Source organism: Mirounga angustirostris, unplaced genomic scaffold (assembly GCF_029215605.1).
Source record: "Mirounga angustirostris isolate CCGP_5_RB_7025 unplaced genomic scaffold, mMirAng1.0.hap1 SCAF_3, whole genome shotgun sequence".
Taxonomy (NCBI): domain Eukaryota; kingdom Metazoa; phylum Chordata; class Mammalia; order Carnivora; family Phocidae; genus Mirounga; species Mirounga angustirostris.
Genome location: NW_026991711.1, coordinates 64,107,549 through 64,126,096, shown reverse-complemented (window position 1 = coordinate 64,126,096; position 18,548 = coordinate 64,107,549). Strand labels below are relative to the sequence as shown.

The window sequence follows — 18,548 nt, the reverse complement described above, 5'->3', positions numbered from 1 at the left end:
TCAGGACCCTGGGATCATGACCTGAGCCGAAGGCAGACGCTTAACCGTCTGAGCCATCCAGGCGCCCCTGTCTTATAATAAATTTTAAATTCCACTAGGCTTCTTAACTTACCTTTCTATTACATATGTCATCTAAAATTCAATATGTTTCTTCCCAATCAAAAAGGAAAGAGGAAAAGAGTAAACTAGAATAATGATAAACACCAGTTCAGTCCACTCTTGGTTTGCCTTTTTTTAAACAGTCTATGAACCTGCTGGGGAGTTATTCCATTTATGGATGTATTAAGATGCTTTCATCCTTACACTTAATAACTCATTCTTTTATGTATCCTCATATATGTATAACAAAAAAGATATAAAATTTCTATTAATTTCCAAGTTAATAAACCAATTAAAATGAAACAACAATAAAAATGATGATATTAATAAAAATAATGAATTACAGAATCCAAGTTGTCCCAAGCCTCATTACTCGGTGCAAAGTAAGTGAATGATCCCTTCCCTTCAATCTCTTCTCTCAGTCTTGAGACATCGGAATAGCGCTGTGTTGTGGTGGTTCCCACGATGCCCAGAGTGCCATAAACATGGTCAATTGGCAAAACTGAAACAATCAAGAAATGAAGAATTACTTAGGATAGTATTTCATGAATACTATCTCACAATCCTTTAAACTTTACACTAAGTTCCTCAATACATTTCACTGATAATTTTAGCAATAAAATTCTATGAATTATCAATTTTATATAAAAGTTGCCTTGTGAGGGCTAACTAATAAAATACCATTGAAAACTATTATTTCATATATCCTGTGTGTTGAGGGAAAATGAATTTTAAATTATCATCCTGGTTAACATCTAGTGTATGTAGGTGTGACTCTTGCTATGTCAGTAATAGTTCAATTATAATTATCAGTAAATATTTTGATTCACTGAAAAAAAAAAAGATGTTCCTCACTTCTCACTGAGGATGGCAAAGGTGATATTTTCTTCCATGTTGGCTTAAACTCCTAAATAGCATAGTATTGTTTGGTACTGGGAAATTAATCTTTATAGATTTGGGTTTCTGAAAGAAACATGTAGATCTACTTCTTTCAGCATAATTTCAGGAAGGAAATAGATGGAAGTATCTAATGCTTCCAGAATATTTCTCCTGAACTTCAGAAGAAATATTAATATATGAATGTGAACCTGAAAGTTGATGCAGCTAATTTATTTATCTTTTGACCCTATCTTATTTGAAAACTCATATGATTTGGATAATATCGCAGGAGAAATGGTTACTACATTTGTGAATATATAAAGATGAAGTGACACAATTAATAAATTATAAAATCAGGATTTAAAAAGACCCCAAAAAAGATGAAGAAAACGAGTCAAAATTAACAAGTTAAAGGTAACAGAGCTCCATGTATGTCCTTATGCCCAAGTGGAAAAAATAAATCCTAGAGAAAGGCCTGACTTGATATGAAGACCTGTAATTAATTTTAATTGATCATAAATTCATTATGAGCTAATGATAAGACATGGTTACCAATGACATTAACCAAAGTTCAGGGGACCCCAAAAGGGAAGTATTTGTCTTGATTTTATTCTCTCTGCTGCTGGGACACCCAGGGAATACAGGCACCAGTCTAGGATCATGTTCAGAAAGATGACTGGATTAGAGGCTTTTTATGCATTTGTGTCCATGATGGTGAGGGCCCCAAAGTTTATGTTATATTAGAAGAACTTGGGGGGGGGGTGATTAGCTCAGAGAAGAGAAATCTGTTGAGAAAGAGAGGTTAGCCAGAGGAAGTATGTGATGATTGGTGTTAAATATCTGAATGGCTGTTATTTCAAAGAGGAACTGGATTTTTGACAAAATTTTTAGAAAACTTAGAAAATTTTTGGCAAATTTAGAAAACCAATTTTCAATATGAGGTAAGTTTTAAAAATCAGAGCTGTTCAATTACAGCAGATTATCCCTTCCCAACTAGTCCACTCCATGTTTCTAGACAAATTCAAAGATGGTTTTTGTAGAGAGGATTTTCATTCCTGAAGGAAAGTTGAACTAATTTAAATTTATGATCGATCTTCTGTTGTCTGGTCCAACATTTAGTGCATGAGCAGTATGTTTTAATACTTTGTCATCATGATTAACACAAAGTCATGATTAACACAAGATGGTGGTATATCTTAGGATTTACCATGGTGCTAAATACACACACACACACACACACATTTGGCTTTTCTATAAGCTGAGCTACCTCAAATCTTTTTCCTTACACAAGACAAGTTCCTCATTTATTTCAATAATTGAAATTTTACCTGCTGGACAGCCTTTCATTCCTTCCATTCTCATATAACCAGGGCAACATTCATATAACACAGTCCTGTATAGCAGAAGAAATTAACATTAAAATGAGGAACTACATAGAATTAATTTCCATATAAACTTAGCAAAAATATGCCACTTATTGCTATAATTTATGAGATTCTATAATTGATACCAAGTTATTTATATTAGTTTGATTTCTCTATGTAGTGTCATGACATTGTAGAAAAGTTCCAGGATCTTGAGGCAGATGAATGAGGTTTGGTTCCCAGCTCTGTCCTTGGTAGATGTGTGACCTTGAGCAAGTAATTTAACAAATTTGAGTCTCAGTTTCTGCAACTATTTAACATGGATGTGGTAACTATGATACCTACTCACGGGCTAGCTGTGAGTCTCAAATAAAAGGATGCTTTTAAAATCATTTTGTGAACTATAAATAGAAATGTTTATTAGTATAAGGTTATTAGAAACTAGAAACATTAGTAAATACATTAACCCATTCCAATCAATAAAAGCTATTCCACTGCTAACTAAAATAATATTTTAGATTTGAATTGCCAATAGAGCTATTAGTTTGATCATGTTAAATACAATCTTTAAAATCTTCTACAATACAATATTCAAGAAAGTGCTATTTTTTCAAAGTTAACAAAGTGTATTTATATAAAGGTATAATTAAGGTAACAAACCAGAAAATTCAGCAAACAAAGATATATCCAAAATAAGTTTGTTTAAATTACTCTATTTTGTGGGAAAATAGTAACCTAAAATCATCTATATGTTTTTATTTCTTACTTCGTTAAAAATATAATCCCGATCTTCATTTTATCAAATTCCATTTGACATTTTCTGGACTTCTTCAAAATCTAGCATAAATAGTATTTTTAATTAAATTTTACATAATTTTATTTGTTTGTTTCCTCTCAATAGAAATATGAAGGTGAATGTACAAAACAAAAATTTTAAAGGGGGGGATATTATAAGTAAAGAGGAAATACAGACCATTTGTCATTTTTAATTGATAAATTCCATGTCATGCAGTTTAAGATAATTACTTATAGACTGATTATCTTTAATTTAGTAATTAAACACGCATTGACTAGTTCAGATATTATTTATTTCTGTTCTTTTTCTAGTTGTGATAATCATATTCAAAAAGTATGAATGAATGAGATAATTTGGATATATTTAAGAAAAAGATCACTATAAGAATAAAAAACTTCTTCTTAGTATGATAAAAATTACAATAAAAGAAAGCTTGTAAAAAGTAGAATTATAAATGCTTTAAGAAATGGTCTTCTAGGGGCGCCTGGGTGGCTCAGCCGTTAAGCGTCTGCCTTCGGCTCAGGTCATGATCTCAGGGTCCTGGGATCGAGCGCAGCATCGGGCTCCCTGCTCTGCGGGAAGCCTGCTTCTCCCTCTCCCACTCTCCTTGCTTGTGTTCCCTCTCTCGCTGTGTCTCTCTCTGTCAAATAAATAAAATCTTTAAAATAAAAAAAAAAGAAATGGTCTTCTATAGTTTAAAAAGTAAATAAGCTTTTCAAATTAAAGCCAGGTCTATTAATTGATTATCCACGATTTGTGGTCTTGTTTGTGATCTTAGATTCCTATTTCTCTATTTTCTTGATGTCCATTTAAAAAGCACAACATAACATTATTTATGCATATACATGTATGCAGTAAAATATGAAAGATGAATGAGAAAAAAATTTCTGGCATGGAAAACTGACTCAAAGATAGTTGATAGATTAAAAAAATGGACAAAATTAAGTGGGACATGCCAATTTCAAATTGTTCTTCAATTTTAAAATAATTTCAAAAATACTTGGTATTAGAAACATATGGAAAGTGTATGGGAGAATTATGCAAATCCTAAAAGGGCCCCTGAAACTATTTATTTACTTAGATCCCCATATAAATAAATATGAATATTTGGATGCCAAAGGATTGATTCAGAATTGCTTACACGTTAGCTTTAGCATATATTGTAAACAATTTAAAAAACTGAGATACATATTTATTGGTCGTATTGATAGTACTAACTTGAAGTAAAAGAGTGAATAAAAGAGGAAATTAATGTAACAAAAATTTCTGTAACACATGCTAATATGAACCAAAGATTAGCCTTAATGTAGACAATTGGTGCACCAGATGGAATAAAATTCCAAAACAATCAGATGCAATTTCAGCTGATAGTTGAACAATATGGTTATCTGAGTTGATATTTTAAGAAACAAAATGTAGGTTTTTTCAGGAGAACATTTATTCTACACAAAACTTAAATTTCCCGCAGCGTTAGTAGGACAAAACAGAGTAAAGAAAAATCATTACCATGCACATCTCTGAAAGTGGAAAACTTATCTTCATTTTCTGATTAGTTATCTAAAATCTCATAAAAATGCCAGCTGAAAAGAAGTATACAAAATACTGTACTGTTTGGCCAGTATATGTTGTAGGAAATATCTTAAACTTAGGAAATTCATGTTTATCATCAGACCTGCATAATTACTTCCTTCAAATCTGCAAAGCAACTGTTCCACCAAAAGACAAACATTTCTGTCAACTGATAACAAAAAGTCCTAAAGATGTCTCTGGAAACGTTAGCAGCTGCAAACAGATGGCAAAACAGGCATTCCTCTTGTCAATGTTATTGATTTATTTGATTATTTGAAACTAGCATCTAGCATTTACATTTATTTCAGAGCACAGATGTAAATGTGTTTGTGAAAATTAAGCTACTCGGGGGAAATTAGCTAATATAATTTAACAAAGGAGACACTGTTATGTCTCTGGTAAAAAGCCAGGCTTCAAAGCAGGATTTTTTTTTTTTTTTTAAATGGAGAACAAGAAAGAATGTTGGAATAACCTTTGTACAAGCCTTGGCATCTCTAATATATTTAGATGGTTAAAGTGAGATTATATCATACTTTCCTAACTTCCAGGAAGGATGTGATAAAGATATCCCCTGAATAATTCAGAGAGCAAGTCCTTATGTAGTTGGTGTGCATTCCAAATATGCCTCATGGTAACCACGAATATGAAGAACAAAGGGAAGAGAATCCCGAGTCTCGGAGTTCCCAACTGGGGCCCAGCCTGCATCATGGCAAGATCATTGCAACCACTGACTTACATTGTAATTGTGTGAATGACTCTCAAGTCTAGCAGATGTCTGCAAACTAATAAGAATAAGGTCTAGGCCAAAAAGTATCATCAGTTGAAACTCTATTAAGCAAATGAACAGGAACAGGGAGCAAAGTTCTGTGGTGTCCTAGATTTAGTGACCATGGAGAAGTAGAGTCCAGCTAAGGTTATATGCATTGAATACATGTTTTTTATCTGGAAATAAAGATAATCTTAGGCATTTTAGGTAGGCAACTGGTCACAACTCCTTTTCCCACCCACACATATCCATTTGTTTAAGTACTTTAAATTTAAGGACAATTGATATCATGAGTTACTTAGCAATTTCACATTCATCAAATCATTCTACCCCTAAAAACTCTGTAACTATGAAATCCACATATCACAGGTAAAGAAACAAAGGCTCCAATAAGTTAAGTGACGCTATGTTTAGTATTTGTACCAGCATTATTAAATTAGGAATAAGTTTTTAACAATCCCTCAATCCTTCCACCTATTTAGGGTAACTAAGGTTTAATGATGATGTAGTAAGCAGGTTCTCGTTCAGATATTTGGTTCTCAAGGCATCTTTCATTGGGAGTGGAGTCCAAATTAATAGGAAGCACTGTTTTTTTGACCAGCAGTGGTATCTCTAATTTTTCTGATATAGTAACTTACCGTATGACTCAACTCCTTCACTTTAAAATGAAGAACTTGGACCACATGGGTAATTCTCAACTTTTATATGCTCAGGATTGTATTTTCCTACCAACATTTATTGACAGATTAAATCAATACACAGTTCTATCAAGTAATGAAAAATATTTTCTGATTTTAAGTTAATCAGTGAAATATCTAACTAAGTAAACGTAATTGTCTATTTGGCTATTGAAATAGTATATGTAGTGACCGGTTTTATCAGCTTTGTGGACCCCTGTGGATCTGGTAGTTTGGGATGGGATAACTGGATTAAATGAAGAGATGAAGCTTAAGTTCTTTCCTACTTCAAACATCGATGAAAATTTTGAGGCAAACTGGAGTATTTCAGATAATTTCCAAATGAGTGTAGGAAAACAATAATTAGTGCTTCAAAAATCCTGATATTTTAGATCAATTTATTCTTCTGGCTCATTTTTTTTAATAAAATGAGGAAACTGAGGAAACCATTTTTATAAAATGAGGCATAGTGATAAGTATCTTAATCAAAAAAGAGGGCCAAACCAAGGGTAGAAATGACATAGTCACACACTGATTCTATACATCGCCATGCGATTGTTTCCTTTGGACCTCCATGACACAAAAATTCAGGGCTCATGAGAGGTCCACTAGCAGACGGAGAAATGCAGGGAGACTTCCTTTATTCACATTTATGATCCAATTTTTGTTTTAAAGCTTGCAATTTGGGAGAGTATTTTCAAGTAAAATGGTGTATATGTCCAAGGAAAGACACAGACATCTTGGGGACTGGTGCATTAAGAAAAAGACGAGACTTACGTTTTCTTTCCACAGATGGCACCTTGGTACCAGTTCCTACAGGTGCTGAAGTATTTCTTTTTGGTGCCTAAAATCTGTTGAAGGGCACAGACATTTGGGCTGGAACACAGAAGGAAGAAAAGAAAGTTAGTTCCTAATGACAATGAGTTTTTCATATCTTCAGGTCAGATGGTTCAGAAAAGAAGTTAACATGCGGACTCAATTTTCAAAGATGTGATTCTAGTCTTGCAAAAATCTGCTTCTTGTTCCAAGCATACTGAATCATCAGAAAAACTAAAGTCTATGGGAGAGAAAAATAGAGAGGAAATTATACATCCTTAAAAGGAGAACACCGGTGTTTCAAAAGTTAGTCTAGGGGGTATAGCTCAGGGGTAGAGCATTTGACTGCAAAAGTTAATCTAGTAGGAAAATTCAAGCAGCATTAAGTTCAACTTAATTTTGTTTTCATTCTTACTACTTTTAATAATGAGACAATCTACTGACCCTTTTTAAACCAAACATGTGCTCATTTTGGACTCTAGTCTGGAACAACGGACTCTGGAACAATGAGGAATCAAGAGAGGAAAAGAGACAGGTTTTTACCAGGTCCAAAGACACGATATGCTGTAATTGTCTAGGTAAGTAATCACAGAAGTAAATGAGTGCTAAAATTAACTGAATAATATGGCTGCACAAAGGAAAATCTATTTCTTTGAGTGGAAATAGTAGATCAGCAACATCCTCTGCCAGAATTTTAAGTGTCTTTCTCTCTTAAAGAGATAGGAAGTCTTATTTGCACTGTAAAGCAAAGGAACTTTTGAGCACTGTGAAAATCCTTCTGAGACATTAGAAGAAGTGCCAAGATCCATTTCAAAAAAAAATTATAAATGGTTGGTTAAGTTACTAAATTATGCCTATTAACTTTAAAAATGCTAAGTTGTAGTTGAATTTATTCCAAGAAATATGTTATGTTTGCAAATTTTACAGAATGTAGAATTTAAAAGCATGCTTAAATGCTTTAAAATATTCAAAGAACATTAATCATTACTTAATTTTCATACAGAACTTAAATGAAAATTTCCCTAACATCATGTGAGATAATGCAAAGTTTACATAATGAAAGCCCTAACCATATATTTTTAATTTTGAAAACCTCATTCAGATTTTTGGAAGGAAATAAAAATACAAATAAATGAAATAATAATGAAATGCCCTGTTAAATGTTATCAATTAGATTAAAATTATATAACGCTTCAGAAAAAGCAATCATGTGCAAATTATTTTGACAGTAATTTTTAGTTTAAAACACATATACAAATCACAGAATACTCCTTTTTTCCTTTTTCTTATTACTTTTTGATAAGTAGAAAAAAACCCTGGCGTATTTAAGGAACTTTAGAGATACTTATATGTATAACAAGCTAAGGAAAAAAAAAAAAAGATTTATAAAACCTAACCACTGACTTACCCCTGATCCCGGCCCCTGATTCGGCTATGAGCCAAGATCTTGTCATAATGGCCATTGGCGTTTGCAGGGTTAACAACAACCAGCAAGAGTAGAGAAAATATGGGTAAGAAAGGAATCATCTTTAGTCTCTCCGTTGCAGTTAGTTCACGAAGAGAACTGGCAGTGGGCTTTGGAGAGCTCAGAGTTTATATACATGTCAGAGTCGTGGGAGGGAGCACTGTATAACCTGGGAATCTGAGCTCGCTCCAAAAAACATCAGCAACTTCAAGTTGGCAGCTAACATCCACTTTTGTTAGTGATGTTTACTGAACACATTGAGCTTCTTTTACATCTCATTCTGAAGAAGATATTTATTTTTATTCTTAAATTATTTATTTTCCTCTTTAATAACTGACCCTTTGCATGTTCATATTTCAGTTTTATTCTTTTGTACTTTGGAGGGGCTTATGGAAAATGGTTTTGTTTGGGTTTGAAGGACTCTTCTGCAATCCATCCCTTGCAGAGTATATGTCCTTGTGCTCAATGAGATCATTGTTTGATCTTATCACATCTCTCGCATTTAGTTCACATCAGAACTGAAGGGTTATTATTTTTCACCAGAAAGCAAATGTAGATTAGGTTTGATAATCATAAGACAGTAATGGCTGTTGATTAAAAACAGATGTTGGATAGATTTAAAACTTGTACAAAATATGAAATAAGAACTCTAATTGCTGACAAAAAATATAGGATAGACCACATGTTCCTTGCAATACTACTAAACTGGGGAGATCCTTCCCATTTCACTCCTCCTTTCAAATATCAAGGAGTAGATAGAGTTAACATAAATCTACTTCTGGCAAGTTTTCCTAACTCTTGAAATGAAGCAGACAAAAAAAAAAAACAGTTGTGCTTTATTGTTTTTTCATTACATACTTCACATGATGATGAACTTGTCTAGGCGGCACATCTCATAACCACTGGACAAAAGCAGCCCCTGTTGGAAACAAGTATTACTAATCTAGCTGTAATAGATTAAAGACATGTTAAGAAACAAGAGTATTGCCAGAAATCTTCCGATTTTTATCAAGAGTAACCGAAATGTCTTACTGCTACACCATGCGATTCCAATCCAAGGGAATATGAGCTCTTACCCCTCCACACATGGTACATCAAATGTTCAGAACCACTGGGTAAAAGAAATCCAAATGTCAGATGTCAACAATAAGCCGAAACGATAACCTGCAGTGAGTCTTCTTGAATACATAAGTTGCACGCTATCCTAAAATAAAAGTGTAATTCCAGTCTTGTTGCAAAGCGTTCCTTCTGTTATGGCACATCGGTATTGTTTCTTCACTGGCAATATAGAGAAATTTGATAACTTCCTCACCATGTTTTCCAATTGCAAAGTCTTTAAGGGGAGGCCAGATTGGCCCGAGATGATTCCAGGTATCAGGAGAGTTTTATTAAACTTGCTATAGAATTTTGCTTTGAGGCACCAAAATCATTCTGCAACTGGCAGCTAGTCTATTAAGAAAGCCTACAATTAGACAATATTCTGAAATACGATTCAGAGGCCTGCTTTCAATTTGAAAATCTTGGTATGAAGGTATAGAAAATGAAAGAGGAATTCAAAAGGAGACCTGGAGAGAAGAGGGCATAAAAGATAAATTCTGTCCCTGGTCCCTTGCAGGAAGAAGATTTATCTAACATTTATATATCTTTGAATGGAATTATTCTAACTGCATCTGTATGTTACTGGTTTGCTTTATATCATAAGTTTTTATTATTCTTATGTGTGTAAATTGTTAGGTGGTCAGTAATTGTTTTTTTTTTTTTTAAGATTTTATTTATTTATTTGACAGAGAGAGACACAGCGAGAGAAGGAACACAAGCAGGGGGAATGGGAGAGGGTTAGAAGTAGGCTTCCGGCAGAGCAGGGAGCCCAATGTGGGGCTTGATCCCAGGACCTTGGGATCACGACCTGAGCCAAAGGCAGACGCTTAACGACTGAGCCACCCAGGCGCCCGATAATAAGTTCTTCTTAATACCAGTAAGTTAACTGTTAGAATATTCTTGGTAACATAGTTATATAAAAGTCTTCAATTCTAGACTGATTAGACATTATAATGTAGATTACTTATCTTCTAAGACATAATAATGGAATTTTGGAATTATAGAAGGATAAATCAAACTTATAATACAGAGGTGTCTCTGACAACACCATTATAAATGGTCATTCATTCTTTACTGGGATGCCCACTGCTATTAATGCAACCTTTTTCCCATTAGATAGCTGCAACTATTTATAAGCTTTTCTGTAATGAAGCTGAAATCTGCTTAAATACAATGGGGTTTGCCTGGAGAGGAAGGACTGAGGTATTGAGAGAAAAAGATAATGGACTTGGATAATGTGTATCAAGGCTAAAAGATGTCTTTAAACACAGTCCCAAATGATGACAAAAAGACTTGATTATAAGTAAAGGGGTGAAGGTAGAATCAGTAATTTCCTGTTACCTACTTTCTTCATAGTGTCTGCAGGACATTGAGAATATATTATTTTTAAGAACGATTTTGACCTAGTTGTTCCTTGTGACCATTGGAATCAATGGCATCCATTCACCTAGACCACTGATTCCCTCAGTGGTCTAAATGGACAAATAATCGCATGAGATGAGTAAGAAAAATAAATATGCATTCATATTTCAAAAGAGGACTGCTCCTTTCTGGCTGGAGATACAGGTTTACTTTTTATAAAAAGCATGATATATGCTCATGTACTAAAAAGGCTCTGAAATCTTTTTTTTTTTTTCAGAGTTTCAAATAATAGAGTCTTAAATCTATCCATCCTGAGCATCTTATTGGAAATTGTGTAAGCCCCATAGAAGTCAACAAATGCTAGCCCTCAGCAAATATTTACATTCAGGGTAAGTAAGGCCATCAAGGAGGATCTTGAAAATGAGGGCCAGATTGTACATATAAACTACATGTAAATTTAGAGGTTGCAGAGCATTCCAAGAGAAGGAAAACTTTAGGGTAAATATAAAAACATTGAAAGCACTGCGACTAAAAACGCCAAGCTCAGCCTGGATGGAAGTGTGATATTATACAGTATTATGGAGTGGTCCAAAGTCCAAACAACTGCTTTAGCCAAGATCCTAGCTTCTGGGAGGCTAATAATTGAACACTAGTCTATATCTGGCAGTGCAGGGTAGGGTGAGGGAAGAAAATAGTTTCAGAGAATGGGAGAAAAGGTAGTCTAAGATGTGGAAAAGAGAGAAAAAGCTTGAGAAGGACAACATTCTTTCTTTTCAGAGCACTCAGCAGGGATCAATCTCTCTCTCATTCTTTCTCCCCACACAGGGCCCTTATTCTTCTGCTTCATGAAAGGATACTGCCCCTGGGTTGGCTACGTAATTTTATTAGCAGTTTTGAGGAGGATTGAAATCTTGGCAATTGAATCTGACCTTCAGGGTTGTAAAGTCTGACCTGGAAATGTAAGTCATTAATGAAAAGGAAATGGCTTCTTATGCAACCAAAGAAAAATAACGTGTCTGAAAGACAGAGACATTTGTTTCTAGCTATCAGGATGCTAATTTATGGGCAGTTTGCAAATTATCCAGGGGATCTTTGTAGCAAGTCTTATAGCCTCTGGAGACTAAGTCATTGTAATATCATGTTTACTCTCACTAGCATGTAACCAACATGGCCTACACTCTCTAGGATTGGACATTGTCTATGGTTTCAATAAGTCTGGATACCTGAGCCAAGAGTAGATTTTTTAAAAGGCTTTTCCTTGGTTTTGAAAATTCGGAGTAGTTATTTGCCCCAAGTCATGTCTAAACTCCTGCTTTTTAATATATCATCTGTGGGATCTTAAAAACATTTCTTGAGTATCACTGCTTTCTTACTGGCTTATTTATAAACTATAGATAATAGAACTTGATTATAAAACATGACAAGGCCTTGAAGTTAATGCCACACATTCATGGGGGCAGCATGTCTCAGCATCCAAGTGCAAAATCTTTAAAAATAAATAAATAAATAAAATATTAGCTAAAATATAGTTAAAAATATAGCTAAAATAAAACTGAAAATCACCCAACTTAAAGAAGTCAAAGGGCAATATATAGGCTCGGGTATTTGTGCTGACACAGTGTAAAGCCTACAAGAAGTGATACCTCCTTGGAAGCCATACTCCCAATGTATCTCCAGTGGAGGAAACCCATGATACGTGAAAGGTAATGAAATCACATTCAGAGAAAGAGATGACTAACTTGGCCCCCAAGTAACCATTATATGATGTCTCTTTAATATTAATTCATTTGGAAGTATATAGAAGGTTTTCTGTGATAAATGTGGGTAGCATGCCATCGTTCTTTTTAAAATTTAGACTCTGATTTCCTTTAAAAGCCTATCAAGTGACAAATCTCACTTTCCTTCTAAGTAATCAATGTAACTATTGTCCCTAATTGAACCGAATACTGAAGTTTTTAAACTGGGTGCTTATTAGCAGCATTTCTTATTAACAGTATTTACTTGTATTTCTCTGGAGACATCTAGTGGAGAAAGTACAGTATATGTTTCTAGAAGCACAGATACCATTACATTTTGATTTAATAATTTATATGAAATTGATATGAAAAAAAGCCTTAAACATCTTATATACATTTCAAAATGCCAAATAACTAAAGATTAATAAAAATCTCTAAAATATTTGAGAGCTGATTTAGATCAACCAAAATGAATGATGCCAAATGTAGATTAAAAACTGAAAAATCTAGTCACATTTCTTTTATGTGACTGAACAATAAATTGCTTTACTTTTTATCTGAGATTTATGTTGCTGTTCCATACTGACATAGACTAGTGACAAGAATAAGAAATTGTGGCAGATTTTTCCACCTCACATAAATGATCAGAAATAATCACTTCCACGGTCTGATTTCACTCGCTGGTTCCCTTCACATTTATAAAGCCTTTCTTTCTCATCTCTGGCACGCTTGATACTGTTACCATTGGGCCTTTCATCTTTTCTCTCATTTAGATCTGGACAGCTTTGTTTCAGAGACAGTTAAGACCCTAGTCATCATCTGTCTCCCATTCAACAAATAACTAATAATCTTCTAATAACTTCTAAAAATCAGACTGAAGATAAGGGAGTGCATAATTGCTGCAATTAGAAGAAATCTGTAGATGGCCAGAGCTTACAGGATGAGAGTTTCTGGCATTTTCAGTCTGATGAAAGAATGGTCTAAATCATGATAACTTTATAATTGATAATCAGACATTTATCACATTCTTGGGCCTTTTCCCTCTGAAATAGAAATATTCTCAGGTCCATACTTAGACTTTCATCTGCTGGTATCCCCTCTGTTTATTTGTCCATGCCAACGTTGTCCTCAAATTCTCTTCATCTTCTATTTCCAGTGTTTGTAATACATGGTATATATTCTCTCTCCCTCATCTTCTAAAAAGCTCCTGTACTTCTTCCTGGGGGGGGGGGGGGAACACAACAGAAATTGAGTTACTTCCCATTTTCCAACCATAACCCATCTGTTATCCTCAAAGACATTGAATGTATTCTGTTCTAAAATAAACTTGTTCTGCTTCTCCAAATATTGGTCTTAAATGATTTATTTCCAATTGCAGAGATTCAGTATTGTTACTGTTAGAGATTCTTTCTTGTTACTCTCCTGATATATCATGAAGTTTCCTGCTTTCTTATGCAAATTTACTTGAAAATTTCAATTCTCCTCTAAATGTGTGGATCTGGTAAGCATTTTTATTCACTACAGTTTTCCTATAGGTAAACCAATATGGGGATGCTATGGGGGAAGAAAAATGGAAAAGAACTGCTAGTTGTTTTATGCTAACAAATGTGCAACATTCTTTATATTTTTATTCTTTTTCTCAGTGGCACCCATACTTATGGGAAAAGTGGAATTAGACAAAGCACAAGATCTCAGGTTATATCTGGTTATGCATGACCTGCACAGGAGTTTGGACAGCTTAGCTTTCCGGTATATAATGAACAACCAGAAAGAAGGTGACATTATTAGAAACAGTTCTGGGGAGGAAAATTATTCAAGTAGACAGAGAGATTAATTCTGTGGTTTTTATTCCGGAAAAATAAAAGCCTATAATAGTGAAATCTTTGGCCTTTATATGAGAAAAAACAAAAAACATTGATTCTTTAAGTCCTTTAAGCTTCATAGAAACACACACACACAATGGTACATTTTTTTGCCTTTAGCAAATCATTTTCAGTTAAATAGAATAAACTCTTTTAAGTATGCAAAGATCGGTTAAAATAATAATACCAATAACAGATATTAACTATAATGGATATGGTTATATGCATTAGCACTGTTTGGAATTTATTCACAAAGTGAAGTGTGGTAGGGAAACTGCTCTTGGCTGGGAGCTCATAGTGCTAATACAACAAGAAATTTTAAATCGCCAAACAATGTACAACTATAGAGTTTGCAAATTAATAACTCTTCAGTCCGAAAGAATAATTTGGGAACTTCACTTTTGGAACATATTATGTCAAATTTTCAGTTGTATTTAAACATCTATCAGCACATATTTTTTTTAAGATTTTATTTATTTATTTGAGAGAGAGAGAATGAGAGACAGAGAGCATGAGAGGGAGGAGGGTCAGAGGGAGAAGCAGACTCCCTGCCGAGCAGGGAGCCCGATGCGGGACTCAATCCAGGGACTCCAGGATCATGACCTGAGCTGAAGGCAGTCGCTTAACCAACTGAGCCACCCAGGCGCCCCAGCACATATTTTTACTATGCAGCCACTTACTCTCCAGTTTTTCCCCCATCCCCTACTCTTACAAGGTTAATAGCCAGAAGGTAATTGAGAAGAGCAACCAAATCATTTGCCCCTGTGCACCCACATTTTGGATATTTCTGCTTTGAAAAAAGCCCAGTTGAAGAAAGGGAGCTCAGGTTATTTCTCTGGGTGTTCCAGTTATCTATTTCTCCCTAACACATCACTCCATATTCAGTGACATAAAATAGGAATCCATTTATTGCACTTCGGCTTCAGTGGGTCAGGGATTCTGACTGTGCACAATGGGGATTGTTTATAAGCCATCCTGCTCCATGATGTCGGTGGCTTCAGCTGGGAAGACAAGAATGGCTAGGGCGATTCCAGTGACTACCAGATGCCATCTGGAACATCTTGGACTGGAGGCTCCATTTCCAAGATGGTGTCTTCACTCATGTCCAGCGCATTGGCGACTTGAAGACTGAGCTCAGCTGGGACTACCAGGGGGAGCATCTCCATGTGGTCTCTCCAGTACTGTGGCCTCTGAGTAGTTGGACTTCATGCATGACAGCAGAATATGCATGATCTTTTTTGAGCTGACCTCCCGGCACACATGGAGAACTGCCATGTGTGCTAATGGTTAGAACTGGAACGAGTCAGCCCAAATATAAGAGGAGACCACATAGACCGCACCCTTCAAATGCAGGAGGATCCTAATATTTGTAGCTATGAGAGAATGTCATCTAAGCTCTTGAGATGCCTCATAGACCTAGAAATGCTTATAGAGTCCTCTAACCTATGGTTAAATTATATAATGTATATGGAAGTAATACATATCTAATATTTACTTTATTTTCATAAAATCTTCAGAAAATCACCAGGCTGTTGGTGCTTCATCTTTCTGTGTTCCTAGACTGCACTTCTCTTGGAATTTTGCAGCTTGGCTTAAATACAGTGTAAAACACCTCTCCATCCAGGGAGGGAATGCTTTGAGCTTTTTGAAAGGAAAGGGCTTTTTTTTTTTTTTTTAAAGATCTTATTTATTTATTTGCTTTTATTTTTTTATTATGTTATGTTAATCACCATCCATTACATCATTAGTTTTTGATGTAGTGATCCATGATTCATTGTTTGCGTATAACACCCAGAACATGCCCTCTTTAATACCCATCACCAGGCTAACCCATCCCCCGACCCCCTCCCCTCTAGAACCCTCAGTTTGTTTCTCAGAGTCCATAGTCTTTCATGGTTCATCTCCCCCTCCGATTTCCCCTCCCTTCATTTTTCCCTTCCTGCTATCTTCTTCTTCTTCTTCTTTTTTTTTTTTAAACATACAATGTATTATTTGTTTCAGAGGTACAGGTCTGTGATTCAACAGTCTTATACAATTCACAGTGCTCACCATAGCACATACCCTCTCCAGTGTCTATCACCCAGCCACCCCATCCCTCCCACCCCCCACCACTCCAGTAACCCTCAGTTTGTTTCCTGAGATTAAGAATTCCTCATATCAGTGAGGTCATATGATACATGTCTTTCTCTGATTGACTTATTTCGCTCAGCATAATACCCTCCAGTTCCATCCACGTCGTTGCAAATGGCAAGATCTCATTCCTTTTGATGGCTGCATAATATTCCATTGTAATATATATATATATATATATATATATATATATATATATATATATACACCACTTCTTCTTTATCCATTCATCTGTCAATGGACATCTTGGCTCTTTCCGTAGTTTGGCTATTGTGGACATTGCTGCTATAAACATCAGGGTGCACGTACCCCTTCAGATCCCTACATTTGTATCTTTGGGGTAAATACCCAGTAGTGCAATTGCTGGATCATATGGTAGCTCTATTTTCAACTTTTTGAGGAACCTCCATACTGTTTTCCAGAGTGGCTGCACCAGCTTGCATTCCCACCAACAGTGTAGACAGGTTCCCCTTTCTCTGCATCCCCGCCAACATCTGTCATTTCCTGACTTGTTAATTTTAGCCATTCTGACTGGTGTGAGGTGGTATCTCATTGAGGTTGTTTTTTTTTTTTTTTTTCTTCATTGAGGTTTTGATTTGGATTTCCCTGATGCCGAGCAATATTGAGCACTTTTTCATGTATCTGTTGGCCATTTGGACATCTTCTTTGGAAAAATGTCTGTTTGTGTCTTCTGCCCATTTCTTGATTGGATCATTTGTTCTTTGGGTGTTGAGTTTAATAAGTTCTTTATAGATTTTGGATACTAGCCCTTTATCTGATATGTCATTTGCAAATATCTTCTTCCATTCTGTTGGTTGTCTTTTGGTTTTGTTGACTGTTTCTTTTGCTGTGCAAAAGCTTCTTATCTTGATGAAGTCCCAAGAGTTCATTTTTGCCCTTGCTTCCCTTGCCTTTGGCGATGTTTCTAGGAAGAAGTTGCTGTGGCTGAGGTCGAAGAGGTTGCTGCTTGTGTTCTCCTTTAGGATTTTGATGGACTCCTATCTCACATTTAGGTCTTTCAACCATTTGGAGTCTATTTTTGTGTGCGGTGTAAGGAAATGGTCCAGATTCATTCTTCAGCATGTGGCTTTCCAATTTTCCCAACACCATTTGTTGAAGATACTGTCTTTTTTCCACTGGACATGCTTTCCTGCTTTGTCAAAGATTAGTTGACCATAGAGTTGAGAGTCCATTTCTGCACTCCCTATTCTGTTCCATTGATCTATGTGTCTGTTTTTGTGCCAGTACCATACTGTCTTGATGATTACAGCTTTGTAATAGAGCTAGAAGTCCGGAATTGTGATGCCGCCAGCTTTGCTTTTCTTTCTCAACATTCCTCTGGCTATTCGGGGTCTTTTCTGGTTCCATCCAAATTTTAGGATTATTTGCTCCATTTCTTTGAAAAAAGTGGATGGTATTTTGATAAGGATTGCACTGAATGTGTAGATTGCTCTTAGTAGCATTGACATCTTCACAATATTTGTTCTTCCAATCCATGAGCGTGGAACGTTTTTCCATTTCTTTGTGTCTTCCTCAATTTCTTTCATGAATATTTTATAGTTTTCTGAGTACAGATTCTTTGCCTCTTTGGTTAGATTTATTCCTAGGTATCTTATGGTTTTGAGTGCAATTGTAAATGGGATTGACTCCTTAATTTCTCTTTCTTCTGTCTTGTTGTTTGTGTATAGGAATGCCACTGATTTCTGTGCATTGATTTTTATATCCTGTTACTTTACTGAATTCCTGTATGAGTTCTAACAGTTTTGGAGTGGAGTCTTTTGGGTTTTCCACATAAAGTATCATATCATCTGCAAAGAGTGAGAGTTTGACTTCTTTGCCGATTTGGGTGCCTTTGATTTCTTTTTGTTGTCTGATTGCTGTGGCTAGGACTTCTAATACTATGTTGAATAGCAATACTATGTTGAAAGG

The 18,548-nt window shown here is 35.2% G+C and overlaps 1 protein-coding gene across 7 annotated transcripts in view; it reads right to left on the bottom strand.

Annotated features, from left to right (window-relative positions):
* The window catches only part of POSTN (periostin), a 34,135-nt gene extending 25,405 nt beyond the window's left edge, over positions 1-8,730 (bottom strand). For 6 of the 7 annotated variants that reach the window (XM_045869345.1, XM_045869347.3, XM_045869346.3 and 3 more), the window contains exons 1-4: positions 8,375-8,730; positions 6,928-7,026; positions 2,307-2,371; positions 444-601 (exon numbers count right to left, since the gene is read on the bottom strand). In XM_045869345.1, coding sequence (XP_045725301.1) covers positions 444-601; positions 2,307-2,371; positions 6,928-7,026; positions 8,375-8,493 — 441 coding nt within the window. In that variant the 5' untranslated portion in view covers positions 8,494-8,730. Of the gene's footprint in view, positions 1-443; positions 602-2,306; positions 2,372-6,927; positions 7,027-7,410; positions 7,554-8,374 lie in introns of those variants that run through there. The other variant, XM_045869351.2, reaches the window with a different exon arrangement.
* Between the last annotated feature and the right edge of the window lie 9,818 nt (positions 8,731-18,548).